Consider the following 18952-nt stretch of genomic DNA (forward strand, 5'->3'; position numbering starts at 1 on the left):
AGCCATAAAGGCAGGAAGGGAACATCTGTCTGCGAGCCAGGCCACACTCGAGTGCTTGGCTGGTGAAATTAGCCTACTGTACATATTAAAATATACATTTGTTGCTCCAGCCATTTTATTCTCCACTTTATGAAATATATATTGAAACGTTGCAATAAGGAAAGGCTATAACAGAGACTGATGATTTCTGAGAAAGACCTAAAACAAGAGTCACCCCCCTTTAAACTTTTTACCAGCTTTGTCTGATTCACCAACTATAGTTATTCCTGGACAGGGATAACTTGGCTGCTGTTGTCCATGCATTGGTAACCTCGAGGCTGGATTACTGTAATGTGTTCTATGTGGACCTGCCCTTGGTCTGGTTTGGAAACTCCCAAGCTGACAGAAGCTTCTGGTCAAGAACCTGTGATGCCATTGCTAAAACAGCTGCTTTGACTGCTCACTTACTGTGGAACCAGGTTCAAGGTTCTTGCACTAATTTACAAAGCCCAGAACAATGTAGGTCCAGGGTACCTCAGGAAGTGCCTGAATCCTTATATCCCAGAGATCATCTGCAGGAGCATCGTCTGTCACTCCTCAAGTTGGGTCGGCTCCTTGGACAATTAACAAAGGGAACCTTTGGTGCCATCTGCCCAGTCCTGTGGAATGATCTGCCATTATTCAGCAAGCTCCTTCTGTGTCAGCCTTGGTGTAAACTTCTCCATTCAGGCCTATGCAGACAATTAAGAATGCATCCTTCCCACAGTAGTAAATTGATGCCTGTGTTGTTAACTTTTTCCTTTTTGTCTTTTATTGTATGGTTTTATGTTTTATTGCTGCTAACCGATTTGGGTGTGTGTGGTTTGTTTTTTAATGACACAGCGGTACATAAATATATATTTTTTAAATAAACTAACAAATAAACTGCTCAAAAAAGCGGCTTCCTCGCCTCCCGCGAGCACGGCTACAGTCTGACTTTGCCGCAAGGCTGTCCCCCCCCCCCGGCGGCCTTTCAGGATGACCGTGGCGCTATTCCTAAAAGCTGCGTCTCTTCTCGCCGGAACCGGAAGTTGAGCGCGGGTTGTGGCTGGGAACGGCGAGCCCTATTGGTAGGTGCAGGGACCGGGAGGTGGAGCCCCGCCTGAGAGTGGCACCGCGCGGAGATCCGCTTGAGCCATGAAGGGCTGGCAGAGCGGCTGCCTCAGCCGGGCCAGGCGGCTGTGGGTCTTCCGCGGGGAGATGGCGGGAGGCTGGGCGGCTTGCCGGCGCGCCCTGAGTTCCTGTGAGTAAGCCTTTGCGCTTCGCCGTGGCTTTGGGGTCCTGCCCTACCTTCGGTGTCCTTGCATGCTGACGGGCTTCTTCCGCACGTATCTCCGGCTGGGTGGCTCCCTGTTATCCCTGCGGAATTGGCACCTTTGCTCTGGTAAAAGGCTTGGGGAGCCGATCCCCCCCCCGCCCCCAAATCTGGTGCTGAAGTGACTTCAAAGCATTTCATTACAATCTGCCGCAGCCTAGCAGGACGATCCTTTTGGAATTGGTCACACCCACCCCTGTCTGTGCTTGGCTTAAATACAGGACCTTTCACATGCATTTGGAAAGGATCCCTAACGAGAGAGAGCAAGAGAGAGAAGACAAAAGTGTATCAATACAGGACGCAGCATTTCAGATTGGAATAGGGGACAATCCTGTATTGTACAGGGCAACCCTAGCAAGTGGGGCTTCCTCTGGTAGGGCTGCCATATTTCTAAAAGTAAAAAAAACCAGGTCACCCTGGAAGTTACTGAGTTTTTTTTGTTTAGGAAAACCCTACCAATTACAGCCCTACCAATTGACATAGCAGAAAACAGCACCTGTTGCATTCATGCCTGGTGAGCTTAACGTTTCCTTTTACCCCATTGTTTCAGCTGTCACGGATTACAGCCAAAGCTCTAGATAGGTTTCGTCGCATTTGCCTGCCCCTGCCATTGTAGTGCTTCCCCGCTGTCTGTTGATTGTAAGGTCTTTGGGAACAGGGCCCTCGATTTGCTGGTTATGCAATTTTGCAAGGTGCTAGGGTGTGCTGCTAATGCAGTAGAAGGTGGGTAAATAGCTTTGCCATCTAACTTTGGATGAATTTTCACAGCCCCAACCAAGTTGTCTGATCCTCATGTCACTAGCTTATTCTATTGAATGTTAAGTTTGCATTGAAATTATCACTGGAGTGTGAGGGTGTGGATCTTTCACCTTCGAGGTAGGCCACAGGATGGTTTAAAATCAAAGCAAGTAAATAAGGATATGTAAAATCCAGTAAAAACATACAACAAATCACTGAATAACAGTTTTTCATCACAGCAACAATCAGGTCTCATCTCCTCCAATTGCCCGCTGAAAAGCTGTGTTTACTAGCTACTTGGATCTGTAAAGAAATGAGGCAAGATGCATGTGCAAGGATCCCAAGCTGCAAGGATCCACCACCGAAAAGGGTGGTGACTCTTGCACCATATTAGATGAGGAGTGCCTGATCTGCTGATCTTATAGCAATGGTGTGTCAGTATGGGAAAAGGAACTCTTGCACATAGTAGTTTCAGCCCATTAAAAAGCAGTGTCACTAACATAACTTATGTATAACTGTGGTAACACATGGTTGCCCTTTTGGATTAAAACAATCTGATTCCTGAGACTAATTATGAAAATGTGCAAAACATTATATGCTGCTGAAAGAACTCCAAAATGTTACATGAGCCAACCGTTTGCAGCCATTGTTTGTAGAAAATAGGTGCTAACCTGTTCAGCTAGAAACTCAGATGTATTAGGGATTCTTAGGAGTTTTAAAAATTGTTGGGCCAGGAAGCTTACAACAAAAATTGCTTTACTTCTCTCTCTCCAGGTAATCACTATGGACAGCCTCCTCAGATACTCCAAATACCCTTCCTTAAGAGGTGTAAAAATCAGTTAAAATATCATATATTTGTTAGTTTGATTCAAGCAAGGAACACAATGTGAGTATTATTCTTATCTATTAAATTTCTGTTCCATCCTTCATCCAAGGATCACAGAGTGGTTTACAATATAAAAACACAAAAATGCATAACATAGTAATAAACAAAAATAATGACCTCCCACACTTTCTGTATTTTCTGATTACTTCATAATGATCGACTCAGCTCAAAATGAAGGTTGTGGGTTTTTTGGGAGGGGGTTATGGTTTTCATACATTTCTTAATAAGTAAAAAAATAACAGTAGTGTAATCTGTAACTCTCTTGGTACATGGCCTACAAACTAGTAGCATTCTGGACGCTTGTACCTTTGTATTGTAAGCATAAAGCACATTTTGTGCCACTATGTTAGTGTCCCTGCCACCAATGTTTTACGTAGTGGCATGGCAAACCTTGCTAATGGACAGCCATTTGTTTTATTCAAACAAAAGGGTCATTACATGTTGGTAAGACATAATTTATATATATTGGGCAGCAGGATTTGGCACATCCACCTCTGGGACTACTGGATGTGATTTGTGAATTATTTGTCTCTACATAGGTCAGATAGTTTGTAGTCTCTAATAGATATAATTGGGTCTGTGCATGCTAGACTTTGTCAACATGAATGTAATAAGTGCTCTGTTGATTCAAACCAAGGGCCCAACTAACCCTAGGGTGGCTAGCTAGATTTTTTTGAAGTTCATAAGCAGGCCGTGAAAACCACCATCTTTCATACTCCACCAATTGGTATTCAGAGGCATAATGTCACTCCCTGAACAGCTTCCATGAAGCTGTTGTGTTTATTAGCCATTGATAAAACTATTTCCCAAATACATTAGCCTTCAATGTAAGGAACGATCATGTGGGGTCCAACTGTAATCTGAATTTATCCACTCGTGAAATTTCTCTTTTTCATAAAGGAAACTTCTTGTTGCACTTCTAAAATCATTTTTTGCTAGCTGATCCCTGTTTTTATGCCACCTAATGTAGTAACACCTTTGATGTTTAGGTTACTCACAGAGAGCCACTACAGCATGTCACAAACAACAGTCGATCCAAAGGAGATGAAAAAATTCCAACTCCTGGCACATAAATGGTGGGATGAGCATGGAGATTATGCAGCTCTTCATTCTATGAATGATATTAGAGTGCCATTTATTAGGTAAGGTTTTGGAATGGGTCAGCTTTTACATACTTCTGGGAATCTGAAAATTGTAACACATCACCTTTTAGAGTAGAGGTGTCTTCCTTTGTATTGCTTAGCTTAAATATTTACTGAGTACAAAGCTATTACAACTGGAGCTGTAGACTTTAAGTGGTAGACTGAATGAGCAGTCCTATTCACAAGTATGTGCCAATGAGCTGAATGGGGCTTTCTCTCATATAAAGGTGTATAGGATTTGAGCTTAGTGGAGACCAATTTCACTTAGTGAGGGTGTGTTTTAATAATGGGAGCTATGAGGTAAGCATATGGGTCTTTATTTTTGAGCCAGTGTTGATTCTGGAGTGTGTATTATAATAGGAGATGAAAAAGAAGAGAATATTAAGGATGGCTCTTCCTCCTATAAACCTAAACCTTTGTTTAGTAATCAGAAAGTTTCCTGATTTCATTCCATATCTCAACAAGGCAAACATTTTGAGGCTTTGGTAATATGCAAGTGTACTTGATCAACTAAAAGCTCTTTACTGGTGGATGGTCATAATTAAAACATAATTTGTTTTGTACTTTGTGTAAGAGATACTGTTTTAAATATGAGAAATGATCATCAGCCTGGAAGCCCTCTCTCTGGTGTGAAGATCCTGGATGTTGGCTGTGGTGGTGGATTGTTAACTGAGGTAGGGCTTACTCCTTTTGATAATAAATTTTCTTATCCCTGGCCCTTTGTTTTGAAGTAGCACAGCACTGAAGTTTTGAATAGTGCTTATTTTGTTCTTCCAAGTACTTGTTTAACTAGAAGACCCTCTTGCAATCTGCTCTATTAGTTCATTATGGTATTACTTATAGTAAGATAGTCTAGTAAAGCAAAATGCTATGGTGTGTGTGCCGATGCACATATTTATTATGTGCAGGCAGGATGTTGCTGTGTTCTTGCTGGAAATGCAGAATTTAGTTGTAGAGCTAAACTGTGAGCCCGAACACACTTCAACTGATTTTGTGGAAAGGTTTAAAGTTCCCTAATTTGCTGGAACTTCCACAAAGTTTTTTTTTTTTTTTTTACTTTTATTTTGCACTGTGTTCAGTGATCCTTACTTCCAAGTAGGTGCTGACAGGATTGAAGCCTTATGCATGATTCACTTTTTATAGTATGTGTGGTCTACAGTTTCTAGAAGTTTCTAGAATTAGCTATTTATTATAATTGGCAGTCTAAGCTGCAACTATGCTTATGATGATCGGTTCTTCTTAATCAACCTAGAAAAAGTAAAATAATTGAATATTATTGGATCTGTCCCTTCTATTATTCCAGTAGGGGTTTTTTTGGGTGGGGGTGGAGAGACACCAAAGGGATAGATGTTAGAGAGGAAGCTTTGGATTTTACTTTAAGCTCTTCAGTAACTTCCTTCTAATCAAATAACAACTTGGTTACATATTCTTTTTTTTTTTTAAGCAGAAGAGACTAACGTGTCTATGGTCTTAGCCTCTAGGTAGACTGGGAGCTTCGGTTACTGGGATCGATCCTCTGGAAGACAGCATTAGAACAGCAGAACTGCATAAATCATTTGATCCAGTCCTGGCTGAGAGAATACAGTACAAATCCTGTACGCTAGAGGATATTGTGGAAGAGGCATCAGACACATTTGACGTCATTGTAGCTTCTGAAGTTGTAGAACATGTGGCTGATGTGGAAATGTTTATCAGGTGCTGCAGCAAAGTGTTAAAAGTGAGTTGGAAGAAAGCAAAAAAAGAATGCTGAATCATTTGCACTGTAAAATTAAGCTGTTGATTATAAGAAATGTTTTGCATTGGTTTCCTTTTTTTTTTGACTTGCTCTGTGCTAAAGAGTGTAATTTTATGCAACCCTTATTGATTCAAATTATCCAGATTGAAAACAAACACAACCTTTAGAATATTGCACTTTTTCCTGCTGAGGAAATGAACCAGACAATAAATGGGTTCTGGGTACAGATCTGTTACGTTTACCTAAAAACATGAAGGAAATAAATTATAAAACACAAAATAAATAAGTAGATATTTTGAGTTCTATTTATCCCAAGGGCCCCAGGGTAAATAATAGTAGTTTAGCGATCACATAACCCTGCCTTGTGGCTTGTGGCACCCTGTTCCTCACAGAGCTACAACTGGCAGCATTCCCTGCAAAGAGGGTTTGACTATTAAACCATTAGGAGTTATAACTCTGTGAGAGGAATAGCAGTCTTGTCACAACTTTCAGCATCCTTAACAAACTACTGTTCCCTGGATTTTGGGGAAGAAGACATGACTGTTAAAGTGATACAATACTGCTTTGAATATAGAATGCAGATGGGGCCCTAGATTGTTTTCTTATAGAAACAAGCCAAACAGTTATTAGTGCACAAAAATATTGCAGTAATGCTTAGCAGATATTCTGTATACCAATCTCAGAACCATAGTAACATGAATAAATTTGAATTTGGCTTCAGTATAAATTGCATTGCTTATAGTACAAATTCAAACAACTCTGATGAGACCTGTTTTTGAATTGACCCACGCAAATATGTTTTGGCTAGGCCTACATGATTAGAGTTACATTACTTGGCTGATAGGGTAGTTTCACCAATTAAAAATCTGGTGATTGGCATGAAAGGTGCCAGTATTTGTAGGGATGGCAGAATTTTAAAATAGTTTTATTCCAGAAAACTGGAGGCAAGCATAATATTTGAAGAAGCATTATATGCACATATGTAAGGAAATTCTTTTTCTAAGATGGGGTCTGCTGCAATGTCTTGGAAATCTGTAAAGATTTTTAAAATCAATTTAAGCTTGAACCACATTTTTTTTTTTATTTACTTTGGTGACAATCCTGATTTTCACACACTAACTGGATGCTGCTAGTTATATTGTGTATACATGACAGATGTGCTAACACTTGTGCTGTTGTTGTTTAAGCCGGAAGGCTCCTTATTTATTACTACAATCAACAAATCACAGCTGTCCTACATCTTTGGCATTGTGGTAGCTGAGAGAGTATTGGGCATTGTTCCGACAGGCACCCATGATTGGGAGAAGTTCATACCGCCTGAGGAGCTAGAGAGGCTCCTAGAGTCAAGTAAGTGTTTAAACCCCAATGAAAGGACATAGTCAGTAGCTTCCTTCAAGTTTGGCTGCTAGCTGACCTTAACTATCCCTTGATACAGGTGTCGCATAAAGCAAGCATGCTTTGCAGAGTAATCATATGTAGTCAATGGGTGGGGGGAATCTAAGGTGTATGAAATACTAAATCTAGAGCCAGTGTGGTGTAGTGGTTAAGAGCGGTAGTCTCGTAATCTGAGGAACCGGGTTCGCGTCTCCGCTCCTCCACATGCAGCTGCTGGGTGACCTTGGGCCGGTCATACTTCTTTGAAGTCTCTCAGCCCCACTCACCTCACAGAGTGTTTGTTGTGGGGGAGGAAGGGAAAGGAGAATGTTAGCCACTTTGAGACTCCTTTGGGTAGTGATAAAGCGGGATATCAAATCCAAACTCTTCTAAATCAAAAGACCTGCCAGGCTTACACCGGGAAGTGAAAGACAGTTTTGTGAATTTGTTCACACTTACACCCACAACCCTGGAATCCTTTGATGAAGAGTGGTGAAGAATGACTGTAAATAATTAAAAGGGGGAAGGTGTCAGGGAGAGCAGCATCTTGTCCCTGTCAGAAGTGAGTCCTGCAGTTCTAACCCCACTTTCCTGGGGTTGAGCTCTATTGAATTAAATAGGACTTTCTTCCGAGTGAACATAGGTTTGCCCTGTTAGTCCTTTTTCGGTGTCCCGTTTTCACCCTGATTTTTGTAGGTTGCATTTAAAGTGTATTTTCAGAAGGGATTCTATCATAAAACAGTTTCTCTGCTTTAGGAATTTATGTTAATTAAGCATCAGTGAGAAGATTTACTGTATGATATCATGGGGTTGGGAAGGGGCAAGTGTACCGTTCTACAAGTAGCAGGTTTGGGTAACAGTGTTTATTCCACTTGGGGGAGGGAGAGCGCTGACAATGAAATGATGAAGTGGTATGTACACACACAGGAACATGTAGATATACCTAAACACTGACTATTGGATCATCTGATGTGTAAAATGTTGGTGTGTAAATTGTAGGTGTCCTTTAAAAATGATTATAAACATCAACTTTCTAAAGATAGGTAATTTGTTTTGACTCTGGGTTTGGGTTAATGCATGTGTTAACCTGTGATTTTAGTCATAATTCAAAAATAATCAGCCAGGTGCTAATTTGAATTTGGAGCACTGTATTCAGCATGATACATTTTACTTGGGATGAACATTCTTGAATGTTTTGATAGCATCAAGACTTAAAACCTGTTCCTAATGCTGCTTTGGCTTGCAGTTTATTGAGACAACACCACCATTGTGCCAGAATGACATTACAGGAAATTTTGCACATGTTTACTGTGGATGTTAGGTCCTTTTAAAGAATAGTCTCCTTATGCTGTCTCTCTCTCCTTTCTTACAGATGGCTTTTTAGTCAAGACAGTGAAAGGAATGTTGTACAACCCCCTGTTTGGGTCCTGGAGCTGGACTGAAAGCACTAGTATTAACTATGCACTCCATGCTGTAAAATCAGATATACAGGAACAAGTGGATCCAAATCTAGAAACAGACAAAGAGCAGCTCCAGACAAAAACTATGGCATCAGAACCTCCAGCTAAGACTTTATAGCGAGAGATAGTTGGAAGTTGGAGGAAGATTTGCATAAATAACTGTAATGAACCAGGAAGGAACAAGCAGTATTGTGTTCACAGTGCTGGATGTTAGAATGTGTCTGCCAGTCTGTCTTGTGGTAAAGAATGGTTCATTCTCCACAGTATCAGATCTACAAAGCTCTCAGAGATGAGTTATGTTAAATAATGAGTCAATTGTATACCTACAGATTAGGTGTGCTGTGCAAGTTTTTGGGAAAAGGGCAGTTCTTTGTGAAAGAGTTCTTAAAATGCATGCCTCTAAAATTCCAGAGAATAATTATTTTCATAGACTTTAGAGTTACTGGTTTAAAATGCTGCATTTTGTATTTTTAATAGCTGAATTGCTTTTATTATCCTAGTTCAACAGATTGTCTAAGAAATAAAGCCCTACTTATATCTTGCTTGCCTGTTGATCTTCAGGTATCCTGTTATGGGTACATGCAATGGAACCAAGACTTTACTCAATGCAAGGACTATTTCTTGACGTATTAGGAGTTGCTGTTCAATATGTGGGTGAGCAGAGGGTTGCTTAATGCACTGCTCCTATGTGGAGACTATCATGTTGGAAATACGTGTGCTTGTGGCAAAATACAGCCATGCATTCTCCATAGCTGTAGGGACAGACTCTAGAATGTTTTTGTCACTTGAACTGTGCCTTGGCACATTCTGATCCCTAGACTCCATGGGACCTTGGTATGATGTCCAGACTGGAAATTAAGGCTTGTCCAGTGATCTAAGGAAATGCAGGGTAAGCTGTACTCTACTAGATATTGAAGTCACCTGACTTAAAGAACCTTGAATTGGAAAATGTGCTTTGAGAACATATATCACTAACTGGGGTGGGGTGGGGGAGGTACAGTGTAAATCTGGTCTCTTCTTTCATGAAGCTAATGCCTAGAAATAAACTGATTTTGAAAAATGGCAGTGGCTAAGACTTATTCCTTCTTATGCTAAATTCTAAAATCTGAACTGCACCAGCAAGATCTCTAGTACCAAACCACAAAAGCTTTTTGCTAAAATAGCTTTTACCACCCTTCGAAATGATGAAGAATAATTCCATTAAATATTACAATCAATATTTCATGTGAGGTTGGTTGCAATAGCACCATTGGTGCCTAATCAGAGGAACAGACAAATTCCATCTCTGGCAATAAAAATGTAGGCACTTCTCAATAGAATGTTGCAAGGCAAAATTGTGTTGCAGGCTTATTTTTGTAAAAGTAAAAGATGGGATAATTCTATGAAACTTCCCCAAATTACTGCTTTGCTTTGCAATGAATGGAGACTCTTGCAGCATTATTTGTTGTCCGTGGAGAAATAGCTGAGGTAGTGTACTTAAAGGATGTTGTTCCTCACCAGCAGCTTTCTTTCTTGGTAGTAACATGGAACCATGGCTTTATTAACTTCCTGTTGCTGTATTTGTAGCAGCCTTTTATATCTCTTTGATCCAGGCTTCAGGAGAACAAAGCTGGTCCTACCTTATAGTCTTGCACCCTAGAAACAATTAAGGCAAGAATTGCAGGAGAGTGTATCTGCCACTACTCGCTCACTGTTGATAGCAAAGGGCTGTGCTGTCAGCAGGGGATTGAATAGGGGCAGATACAATCTTGTATAGCTCTTGCATTTTATCAGAAAAATGGGAAAAGAAGTCAAGGAAACATGTAAATAAAAATAGAACTAGGGAAAGAACACAGGTTTTAACACTTGTAGAAGTTGAAACCATTCATGAGGGCTTTTTTTATTTGAGGAACTCTATGCCTTTCAGTCACTACTGTGACAGTAAGGATTGTGGGAAAACAAGAATTCTAGCAAGATATTTTGGATTGCACAAAATTGTCACATTCCTACTGAGAGAAATCTAGCCCTGACTCTGTATGACGATTCAGAAGCAGGTGCCATTTAGTTTAATGGGGTTTGCTTCCAGTTAAGTAGCTAAAGGTTTGAAGTCTTGACTTCTATGGTAGGAGATTATAAGGTGTAAAAACCACTGCCCCATTAAGTCTAACCTGCTAGAATATCTCTATAGTGGCCATATAGCTACCAAATTCAGGAAATGTTCAACTCCATCTGTTGCATCCTGTTAACAAACGATAATCTACTATGGTATTCCATGACAAAAAGCCAGTGAGCTTTATTACTACTAAAACTCATCTGAAATGTGAATGGCAAATTCTCTGGGTATCACTAAAGGTATAGTGTCTATATTAAGTATAGTCTGTATATTTTCCATAGATTTAGTACACAAAGGGATTGAAACTAGATCCCTGTTTTCTGAGCTAAACTACAGTGGTACCTCGGGTTACAGACGGTTACAAACTCTGCTAACCCAGAAATAGTACCTCAGGTTAAGAACTTTGCTTCAGGATAAGAACAGAAATCACGCGGTGGTGGCGCGGCAGCAGCAGGAGGCCCCATTAGCTAAAGTGGTACCTCAGATTAGGAACAGTTTCAGGTTAAGAATGGACCTCCAGAACGAATTAAGTTCTTAACCTGAGGTACCACTGTATATGATCCACCTTTTCTGGAAAACCTTTGGAGCTATCCCCAGTATCTTTACTAAGCCAAAGTACACGCAATAGAAATAGCTGTACAGTCATACCTCGGGTTGAAGTAGCTTCGGGTTGAGCATTTTCGGGTTGCACTCCTTGGCGACCCGGAAGTAACGGAGCACGTTACTTCCGGGTTTCACCGCTCGCTCATCCGCAGATGCTCAAGATGACACCATGCATAAACAATATTAAAATAGGAAAGTATAAAGAATTAAGTGGAAAATTTTTATTAAAATGATATAGAACTCCGGCACAAATGGCTTATATAGTTAAAGGGTTTAGTCCCAAATGCTGGCATTGTGGTCAGGAAAAAGGATTATATTCACACATGTGGTGGGAATGTAATCTGGTTAAGGAATATTGGCAAAAGATTATAAAGGTAATTTCTGGATTATTTCAAATAAACATTGAAGTTAATAGTGATTTGTTATTTTCAGGAATACTGGGAAATAACGAAGTAAAGAGTAATAAACAAGAGTTGTACAAGATTATGATTCTAGCTGGAATGGCAGTTATTGCTTTGGGATGGAAAGAAAAGGCCAAATGGAATATGGAAAAATGGAATGATTATGTTTTTGAATATGTACAATCAGAAATATTTGCACAGATAGTGGCAGAGGATAGATGGGAAACTAAATGCCAAAGAATCACAAATAAATGGGCATTTTACAGGAACTGGATAGAAAGAGGGGAAGCCAACCCTAACATACAAGCTCGAATGAACAGACTGTGTACATGGATAAAAATATGAAGAAGGAAGGCCTGACCGGGGGTGGGGAGGGCTGGAGTGGGGAGGGAGGAAAAAAAAAAAGTAAACCGGATGGTATTTTGAATTGATTTTGTTATGTAAGCCTTTTTTTCAGAAACCAATATATTAATGTTATGTATTTAGGCATTGTAGTATGAATGAATTTTGTTCTGTATTCTTTGTTTTATAGAATATATATAATAATGTTATGTTACTAAGCAAATTTAATAAAACAGAAGAAAGAAAAAAAGATGACATCATGCGTGGAAGCAGCGAATCGCAACCCGCAGACGCGCGGACGTGGGTTGCGTTCGCTTCAGGATGCGAACAGGGCTCCAGAACGGATCCCGTACGCATCCAGAGGTACCACTGTATTACATATTCCCCTCCTTTCCCTTTTAAGGAGATCGGGTGGCATAACTGACTCTATCTCCCATCTTCCTCGTAACCTACACTCACTGGCAGAGGAACCGGAGTGTGGAGGGAGCAGATCGCCCCCAATACCACTATTCCAATAGGGTGCCATAGTGGTGCTCCCCCCAGACATGTGCCATGCCCCCCACGTGGCGGACGCCATGCCCTCACAGGTGCACGTCATGCCCCCCCAGGGGGGGGGCGCCAGCCACACCCCACCTGCTCTCTGCCCCCAGTAGTAGAGCATGAGCTTCGCTACTGCCTACACTCTCAGATAATCATTATTTCAAGGTCACCTAGCAAACTTGATGCAGAATGTGGTTCTGAACCCAGGTCTCCGTTTTGGCTTTCCAGTTGTGGACTAATTGGGGGGAGGGGGAGGGGGAAAGCATTTTACTCCCATTCCCATAGCATACAGTTGTGAAGTAATAATCATTCATGTCCTGTTAGATACAAGTAAATGCACAATTTTTGAAATGTTCATTGATTTGTTAATGTTTGTTTGCCTGGTTGCGCAACAACATTCCCATAACCACAAGGCTTCCCCTTTCCAATTATTGACATCAAGATTACTCTACTGATGGATTCTTAAATATGTATGATGGAAGTCATCTTTAAAGTGGTAAGCAGGAAGCTAATTGGAAAAGAAGATGCACTTTATAATAGAAAAAGGACAAGTTGTCCTCAGTCAGTAGACTCTCTGCAGAAAGAAAGAAATGTCTAACAAAAGAAAAATACTTTTATAATTACAGGAAGAAGTAGATTTCAAGGGACAGTAATGAAAATCATAATGGGAAGACAAATGGAAGTTTGCTAAGTAATTTCGTTATCATTAAACGGCCTTGGCATTTAGATCTGCTCTAGACTGTTTCTTAGGCTTGTAAGGATAACCTCAGACTTGCCACCCTAAATTGGGAGGAAGAATATCGGCTGTATTGTGAACATTTTCTCCCAATCTGCAGAGGCATCTCGGGTAACATGGGTGGGAAAATTAGCTGTTTCCTATGATATGATTCAGCAGCTAGTAAGCTCTGGTGTCACCCTTTCCCTCCCAAGAGGGGTTTGGAAGAGCAGTCCATGCCAATCCATGCCAGGAGGCCTTTGCATCAATGCCATTTGAGAAAGTGGCAATGGGCTCCATCAGGGACCCACCCCGTTCTCTGCAAAAAAGCAACAACGGTCCTCTGCCCAAACTGCTTGATGACTTCTGGGCCAGGTGTATGGTGATGAATGAAGCAACCACGGTTCTGAGGGCCAAGAGGAGCTAGGCAGCAAATCTTTTGTCTGGACGCTTATTTGAGAGCCAGCCCTATTGAATCTAGAGTGAGACTTGCTTCTAAGTAAACATGCCTAAGATCACACTACTTGGTCCTCATGGCCAAACATGGAAGGAAAACTAATAATTGAAATAAATAAAAACCCGCATCTTCTAAAAAAGCAGGGGTTTTGTTTACCAACGAGAACGCATGCTTTTATTTGTTAGGATGCTGCGTCCAGCCCTCCCCCCCCACACACACCTGAACGCCACCCACGTGACACGGTCCGGTCTAATGTTGTGAAAGCTGCAGGGAAGGAAGGACAGCACCATGATGATGAGCCAATGAAGCAGACCGGGGCGCGCTTTCTCCTTCCAAACCAGCCATCAATCCCGCATCGATCCCCGCCCTGTTTGTCCCAGAGCTCTGGGCAGACCTGCCCTTTTGCCGCCGCGACCTTCCTCGTCCTCCCTCCAGCCGACGCCACAGTGGGAGGCAGGCTTGGGTGGGTGCGCTTGGATCGCGGGGGGGGGGGGGGAAGAGGAGGTTTCAGGGTAGATGAATTGATCCTAAGGTTTATTGATTTATTTGTTTGTTTTCCCCAAGGCAGGAGAGCCATGACATCACCCCTCCTGCATGCAAAGGCACAAAGGCGAGAAGCAGCTGCAGGAGGACGGTGATGATGATGTTGCAGAGCTCGCCAAGGAGACCCGGCGCGGCTGCTGCTCTCGCTTTCCTTTTCCTCTTCCTCCTCCGCCTCTAACTAAACCTCCGGCTCGCCGCCTGCTTCTCCCCCCGATGCAGACGCCGGCCCTGGCTGCGCCCGTGCTCGTTGGGGGAACCGGGATCCAGCGCCGCCCTCGCCGCGCAGCATGCCCTGGGGGGTTGGCTTCGCCTCGTCCAGGTCGTGCGTGGTGGATCTCAGCCGGAACCAGAGCCTCTGGTGCGCGGGCTCCGACGAGCGCTTCTCGTTTTATGGGGAGATCATCGCTTTCCCTCTGCAGGATTACGGCGGGGTCATGGCCGGGCTGGGGTCCGATTCGTGGTGGAAGAAAACCCTCTATCTGACCGGGGGAGCCTTGCTCGCCGCCGCTGCCTACCTGCTCCACGAGCTCCTGGCCATCAGGTGAGAGGGGGGCACCTCCGGGGGGGGTCTTTGGGGGAGAGAGATGGAGAGCTAAGAGGTGCAAAATAGCGCGCAGCAAGGGCACCCCTAGGGAGGAGGGCTGTTTTCCTAGGGTGGGGTGGGGGATTCCTTGCTGGGTGGGGGAAGGGACGGGTTGTGATCAGCCATCATGCATCGATCAAATGGGTTCCAGGATACCCGCAGAAAGAGAAGCTGCACCTTCTTTGTTTCAATGTGGACCATCACAACTGCAGGCCTTAGTCTGAGCCCAAGGTCCACCAACCCCGGAACCTGTTTTCAGTGCCAGTGCTCCCGTGAAACGCTTGTCATGACCCTCTGAGCATATATAGAGTGTTTTTATTGCACTGAGTAAATGCAGCCTGCAGCTGAAGGATGGGGGGCTTCCAGGTGCGATTTGCAGACAGGTTTTCATGCCCCTCCCATGAATAAAGGTGAGTTTTATAATGCGCTTCAAGCTGATCAGGCCATGCCAACTATGTTTTAAGGTTAGGGACTAGGGAAAAATAATATCCCAATAATAATATATGCACAGCTCTTAAATGCTAGCAGTTGTTGTGGACACTTCGTAGGGGTGTGGTTTGTTTTGGGTTTCTTGCAATGTGGTTATTATGGAGTACTTGACACACAGCCAAGTAATACTGGTTGGGCATACAGAATAGTAGTCCCCATGGACAGCCTCCTGACAAAAAGGGCTTGCACTGGAGACTTCCTGGTGGGTTGTGCCATTGGTTTATATGGCCCTCTCTACCCTATTATAGGTATGTGTTTATGCCGCAAAGCATATGATATGAGCACCAAATAGGGCAGAAATGGGTGTAGAAAACAGGGAGAGGGGGAGAATCAGAGCTGAAACTTCCGTTAACTCATTTTCATGTATTGGATAGCAACTCCATTCAGTTGGGATGCACCTTCTGTTATCTCTGCTTCTGTTATCATTTTGAGTCATAATACGTCACCCTTACAAAACTGCTTACTGTGGGATTTTTCCATGGCACACAGCTGTCCATTCCCTGCCCTCCCCTAGTGTTTCACATTTTAAACGCTAAATGATCAGTGTGTTGTCGGAGGGGCCAGAGGCAAAAGCAAATGAAGGAGCAAATGTAAATTTCACATTGATACACTAGGCTAGTTTCCAGGCAACCAAGGGGCATTATGGGAGTTTCACAAAACATTTCAGCCAGGAAAAGACACTCAAGAGAGTTATGAAGTAGGACTGGGGAGAGGCCCAAGGGCCAGACAGGGAAGCCTGAGGGGCTACATTTGGCTCCCAGGCCTGCAGTTCCTCATTGCTCTAAGTCTTCAAGTTCCACCCAAACATAGCAGTTCCACTAGATATCTGGTCAGCTTCTAACTTTCTGGGAATGCTACTTCTTTGGGGAAGGTATTAGGAGGTGGTAATGGTGGGATGAACCCAGACCCAAAAAACTTCCTGCTAGTCCCACTGCCATAAATAAGTCACCACATCCTCCACACACACCTCTCTCTTTTGCAATTGGAGAATCAGTTAGTGTTTCTCATCTGAGACATGTTTACATTCTCCCACAGTTGCTGAATTGTACCCCAAACCTTCTAAAGCTGTCCCAGATCTGCGAAGCCCCTTTCTTACACTCCCTTACCTTCAGACACGAGGGTTTGTTGACATAAAAGTCAATATAGATGTGCCTACTACTTCAAAATGATACCATCTCCATCTATTTGCAATGGTCTTCTTTCACTGTAGTATAGCTTGCTGTAAATGCCACAAGCAGCTTAAAATGAGAGACCAGCAATGTTTCGATAAATTATGCAGCTGCGATTGTCATAGGCCAGAACCTGAAGTTAACAACTGGTGCCGTAGTTGGTCTTTATTATTCTTGTAAACTATATTAAATAACTGTAGCTGCAAGTACTGGCTGTCTTGGGACAGCACCTGGCAAACTATTTCTCCTATAGATCTAGATGATAAGTATGGAGTGGTGGTGATGGAGGCAACATCCAGAGATTATTGGGACAGATTTACAGTATTCTGGTAGACAAAGGAGCCATCCTTGCACAAAACAGGAGTAAACAGATTGATATCTTTGACATCTGAGAACTGTTGCAAATTGCCACGAGAGAAACAAGAACAATTAAAGATGGAAATGCATGCCTTTATGCTACAATTTTGAGTAAGCTTGTAAAATGAATTAGGTGGATTTATCCTGAATTGCTGTTTGTGCTGGCCTGAGTCATCAGAGGAGAAGACTCTTGTAACACTGGTTAGTCAGTGCTCCAGAAAATCATTCGAGATTTTGCTGTGGTGGCAATCAGGAAATGGAGCACTGTAGTAATTTATGCACTCATTTAGGTCTTTGACGCCAAGCAAGGCCAACATCACCTATCTGTTGCAGTAGAGATGAGAGCAGAGTGTCACTCTACGCAAAAGTGAAAGCACCGGATAAAGGATTGTGCCCTTTAGGTTTCTTCTGGTTACTAAGCAAGGGGAGAGATAACTTTGGCTCCCTAAAAAAAGTTCAACAACTCTGGTAAATACAATGCGTAGATCACTGCCAGTTTTTTTAGTGGGAGTAGATTGCAGTCTCTTGGAAGTTGGACACCCCTGATCTAGGCCAACCCCCTACAGTGCAGGAATATGCAGCTGTGCTGTATGGGGACTGAACCTGCAACCTTGCAGTTATCAGCACCATGGTCTCTAACCAACTGCGGTTAAAGACACTCAGCAATTCTTTTTGTAGCAGGAGCTGGTGGAAGCTCAAAAGCACTGAGGAAGGCGAGTGGAGTGAGATTTCTTCCTTATTCCAAGGATAAGGTAAACAGTGCTTCAGAGTCCCGTGTAGACACCCCCCACCCCATCTCAGAGGATGTTGAGCTTGCCACAGATAAGACACAGGTATCAATCAGGAGAAGGGTGAATGGGAAGAAAAAAGAGCCAGAGGGCATTCTTGTTTCACTCTAATCAACTTTGCATTCTTTGTAACTTTATTTACTGCAATAAACAGCACAGCCTTAAGGCCAATATCTGTTCCCTGGCATAGTACAATGATACTTTCTGCAGCTGAAGCTAGACTGGACTTTGTCTATGGGATATTTTGATATCCGGACATTGCATTAAGAGCTCAACCTGTTGGAATGGAATTTTCTAAAAGTGCTGGGTGGGAGATACTTGGGATAGACACACATAGTGATGAACACTTGTGTGTTATGCATCTAGTGGTAAGTATATTTGCAGGCGAACCTCTGGGGCCAGAGTTCATGGTGAAGTCACTGGGTACCAAACTGATGCCTGACAGCAAGTGGAAGGTTTACTGTAGCTTTGATAAGGTCTCCTAGTTCATGAAGGTCTGCCTTTGTGCTACACAAGGGAAGGACATTGCCACTTAGTCCTATGTATCCTTACTGCCTTGTAGCTACGTTTTATCCTCACTGTTCTTTTAATGGTGTTTTTGGTTATATTTGTTCACCTCCCTGATATCTTTGATGATGGGTGACTTATAAATATTAATAAAATAAAAATGAATAGGATCCTCACATCATACAGTTTAAATAAGATGTACAGTGATACCTTGGGTTACAGACGCTTCAGGTTACAGACACTTCAGGTTACAGACTCTGCTAACCCAGAAATAGTACCTCGGGTTAAGAACGTTGCTTCAGGATGAGAACAGAAATCGTGCAGTGGTGGTGTGGTGGCAGCAGGAGGCCCCATTAGCTAAAGTGGTGCTTTAGGTTAAGAACTGACTCCAGAACGAATTACCGTATTTTTCGCCCCATAGGACGCACTGGACCATAGGGCGCACCTAGTTTTTTTTGGGGGGGGGGGGCGAAATAAAGAAAAAAAATTTATTTCCCCCCCAGGTGCAGGGCTGGGTCGGGGGAGCTTCCCCTGACCCCAGCCCCCAGAACAGGCTGCTATCCACAAGCTGTGGGAGAGCTGCGCGACTTCGCGCAGCTCTCCCATGGCTAGTGGAGAGTTGCGCAAAGCCCGAAGCCTGGGGCGTGCTGAGCTCAGCGCGCCCCAAGCTTCTGGGTGCAAGCAAGCTTTCCGATAGC

At 42.9% G+C, this 18952-nt stretch overlaps 2 protein-coding genes across 7 annotated transcripts in view; both read left to right on the top strand.

The window, feature by feature from the left end:
- The first annotated feature begins 1098 nt into the window (after positions 1–1098).
- COQ3 (coenzyme Q3, methyltransferase) lies at positions 1099–9730 on the top strand. 4 transcript variants are annotated; one of them, XM_083433583.1, is made up of 8 exons: positions 1115–1261; positions 1779–1847; positions 2846–2957; positions 3947–4099; positions 4674–4773; positions 5574–5816; positions 7022–7181; positions 8581–9730. In XM_083433583.1, exons 2-8 carry the CDS (start codon positions 1841–1843, stop codon positions 8784–8786), a joined length of 981 nt encoding a protein of 326 aa, XP_083289709.1. In that variant the 5' UTR covers positions 1115–1261; positions 1779–1840; the 3' UTR covers positions 8787–9730. The 4 variants fall into 4 exon arrangements, with proteins under 4 accessions (XP_083289708.1, XP_083289709.1, XP_083289710.1 ...); XM_083433584.1 differs by having other exon boundaries at positions 1127–1261; positions 1555–1847; XM_083433582.1 differs by lacking the exon at positions 1779–1847 and having other exon boundaries at positions 1099–1261.
- A 4179-nt stretch (positions 9731–13909) lies between these two features.
- Positions 13910–18952, top strand: part of FAXC (failed axon connections homolog, metaxin like GST domain containing) — a 30016-nt gene continuing 24973 nt past the window's right edge. The window contains exons 1-2 of one of the 3 annotated variants that reach the window (XM_083433537.1): positions 13910–14281; positions 14383–14902. In XM_083433537.1, the coding sequence (XP_083289663.1) occupies positions 14649–14902 (254 nt within the window). In that variant the 5' untranslated portion in view covers positions 13910–14281; positions 14383–14648. Of the gene's footprint in view, positions 14282–14309; positions 14903–18952 lie in introns of those variants that run through there. The other 2 variants (XM_083433539.1, XM_083433538.1) reach the window with 2 other exon arrangements.

The sequence above is a fragment of the Podarcis tiliguerta genome (genome assembly GCF_965153285.1).
Source record: "Podarcis tiliguerta genome assembly, chromosome: 3".
In the NCBI taxonomy this organism is placed as follows: domain Eukaryota; kingdom Metazoa; phylum Chordata; class Lepidosauria; order Squamata; family Lacertidae; genus Podarcis; species Podarcis tiliguerta.

Coding starts and splice junctions, on each gene's coding strand:
- COQ3 (XM_083433582.1), top strand. CDS start 1,156: ATGAAGGGCTGGCAGAGCGGCTGCCTCAGCCGGGCCAGGCGGCTGTGG. Junction 5,817..7,021: donor GCTGCAGCAAAGTGTTAAAA/GTGAGTTGGAAG, acceptor TTGTTGTTTAAG/CCGGAAGGCTCCTTATTTAT. Junction 7,182..8,580: donor AGAGAGGCTCCTAGAGTCAA/GTAAGTGTTTAA, acceptor CCTTTCTTACAG/ATGGCTTTTTAGTCAAGACA.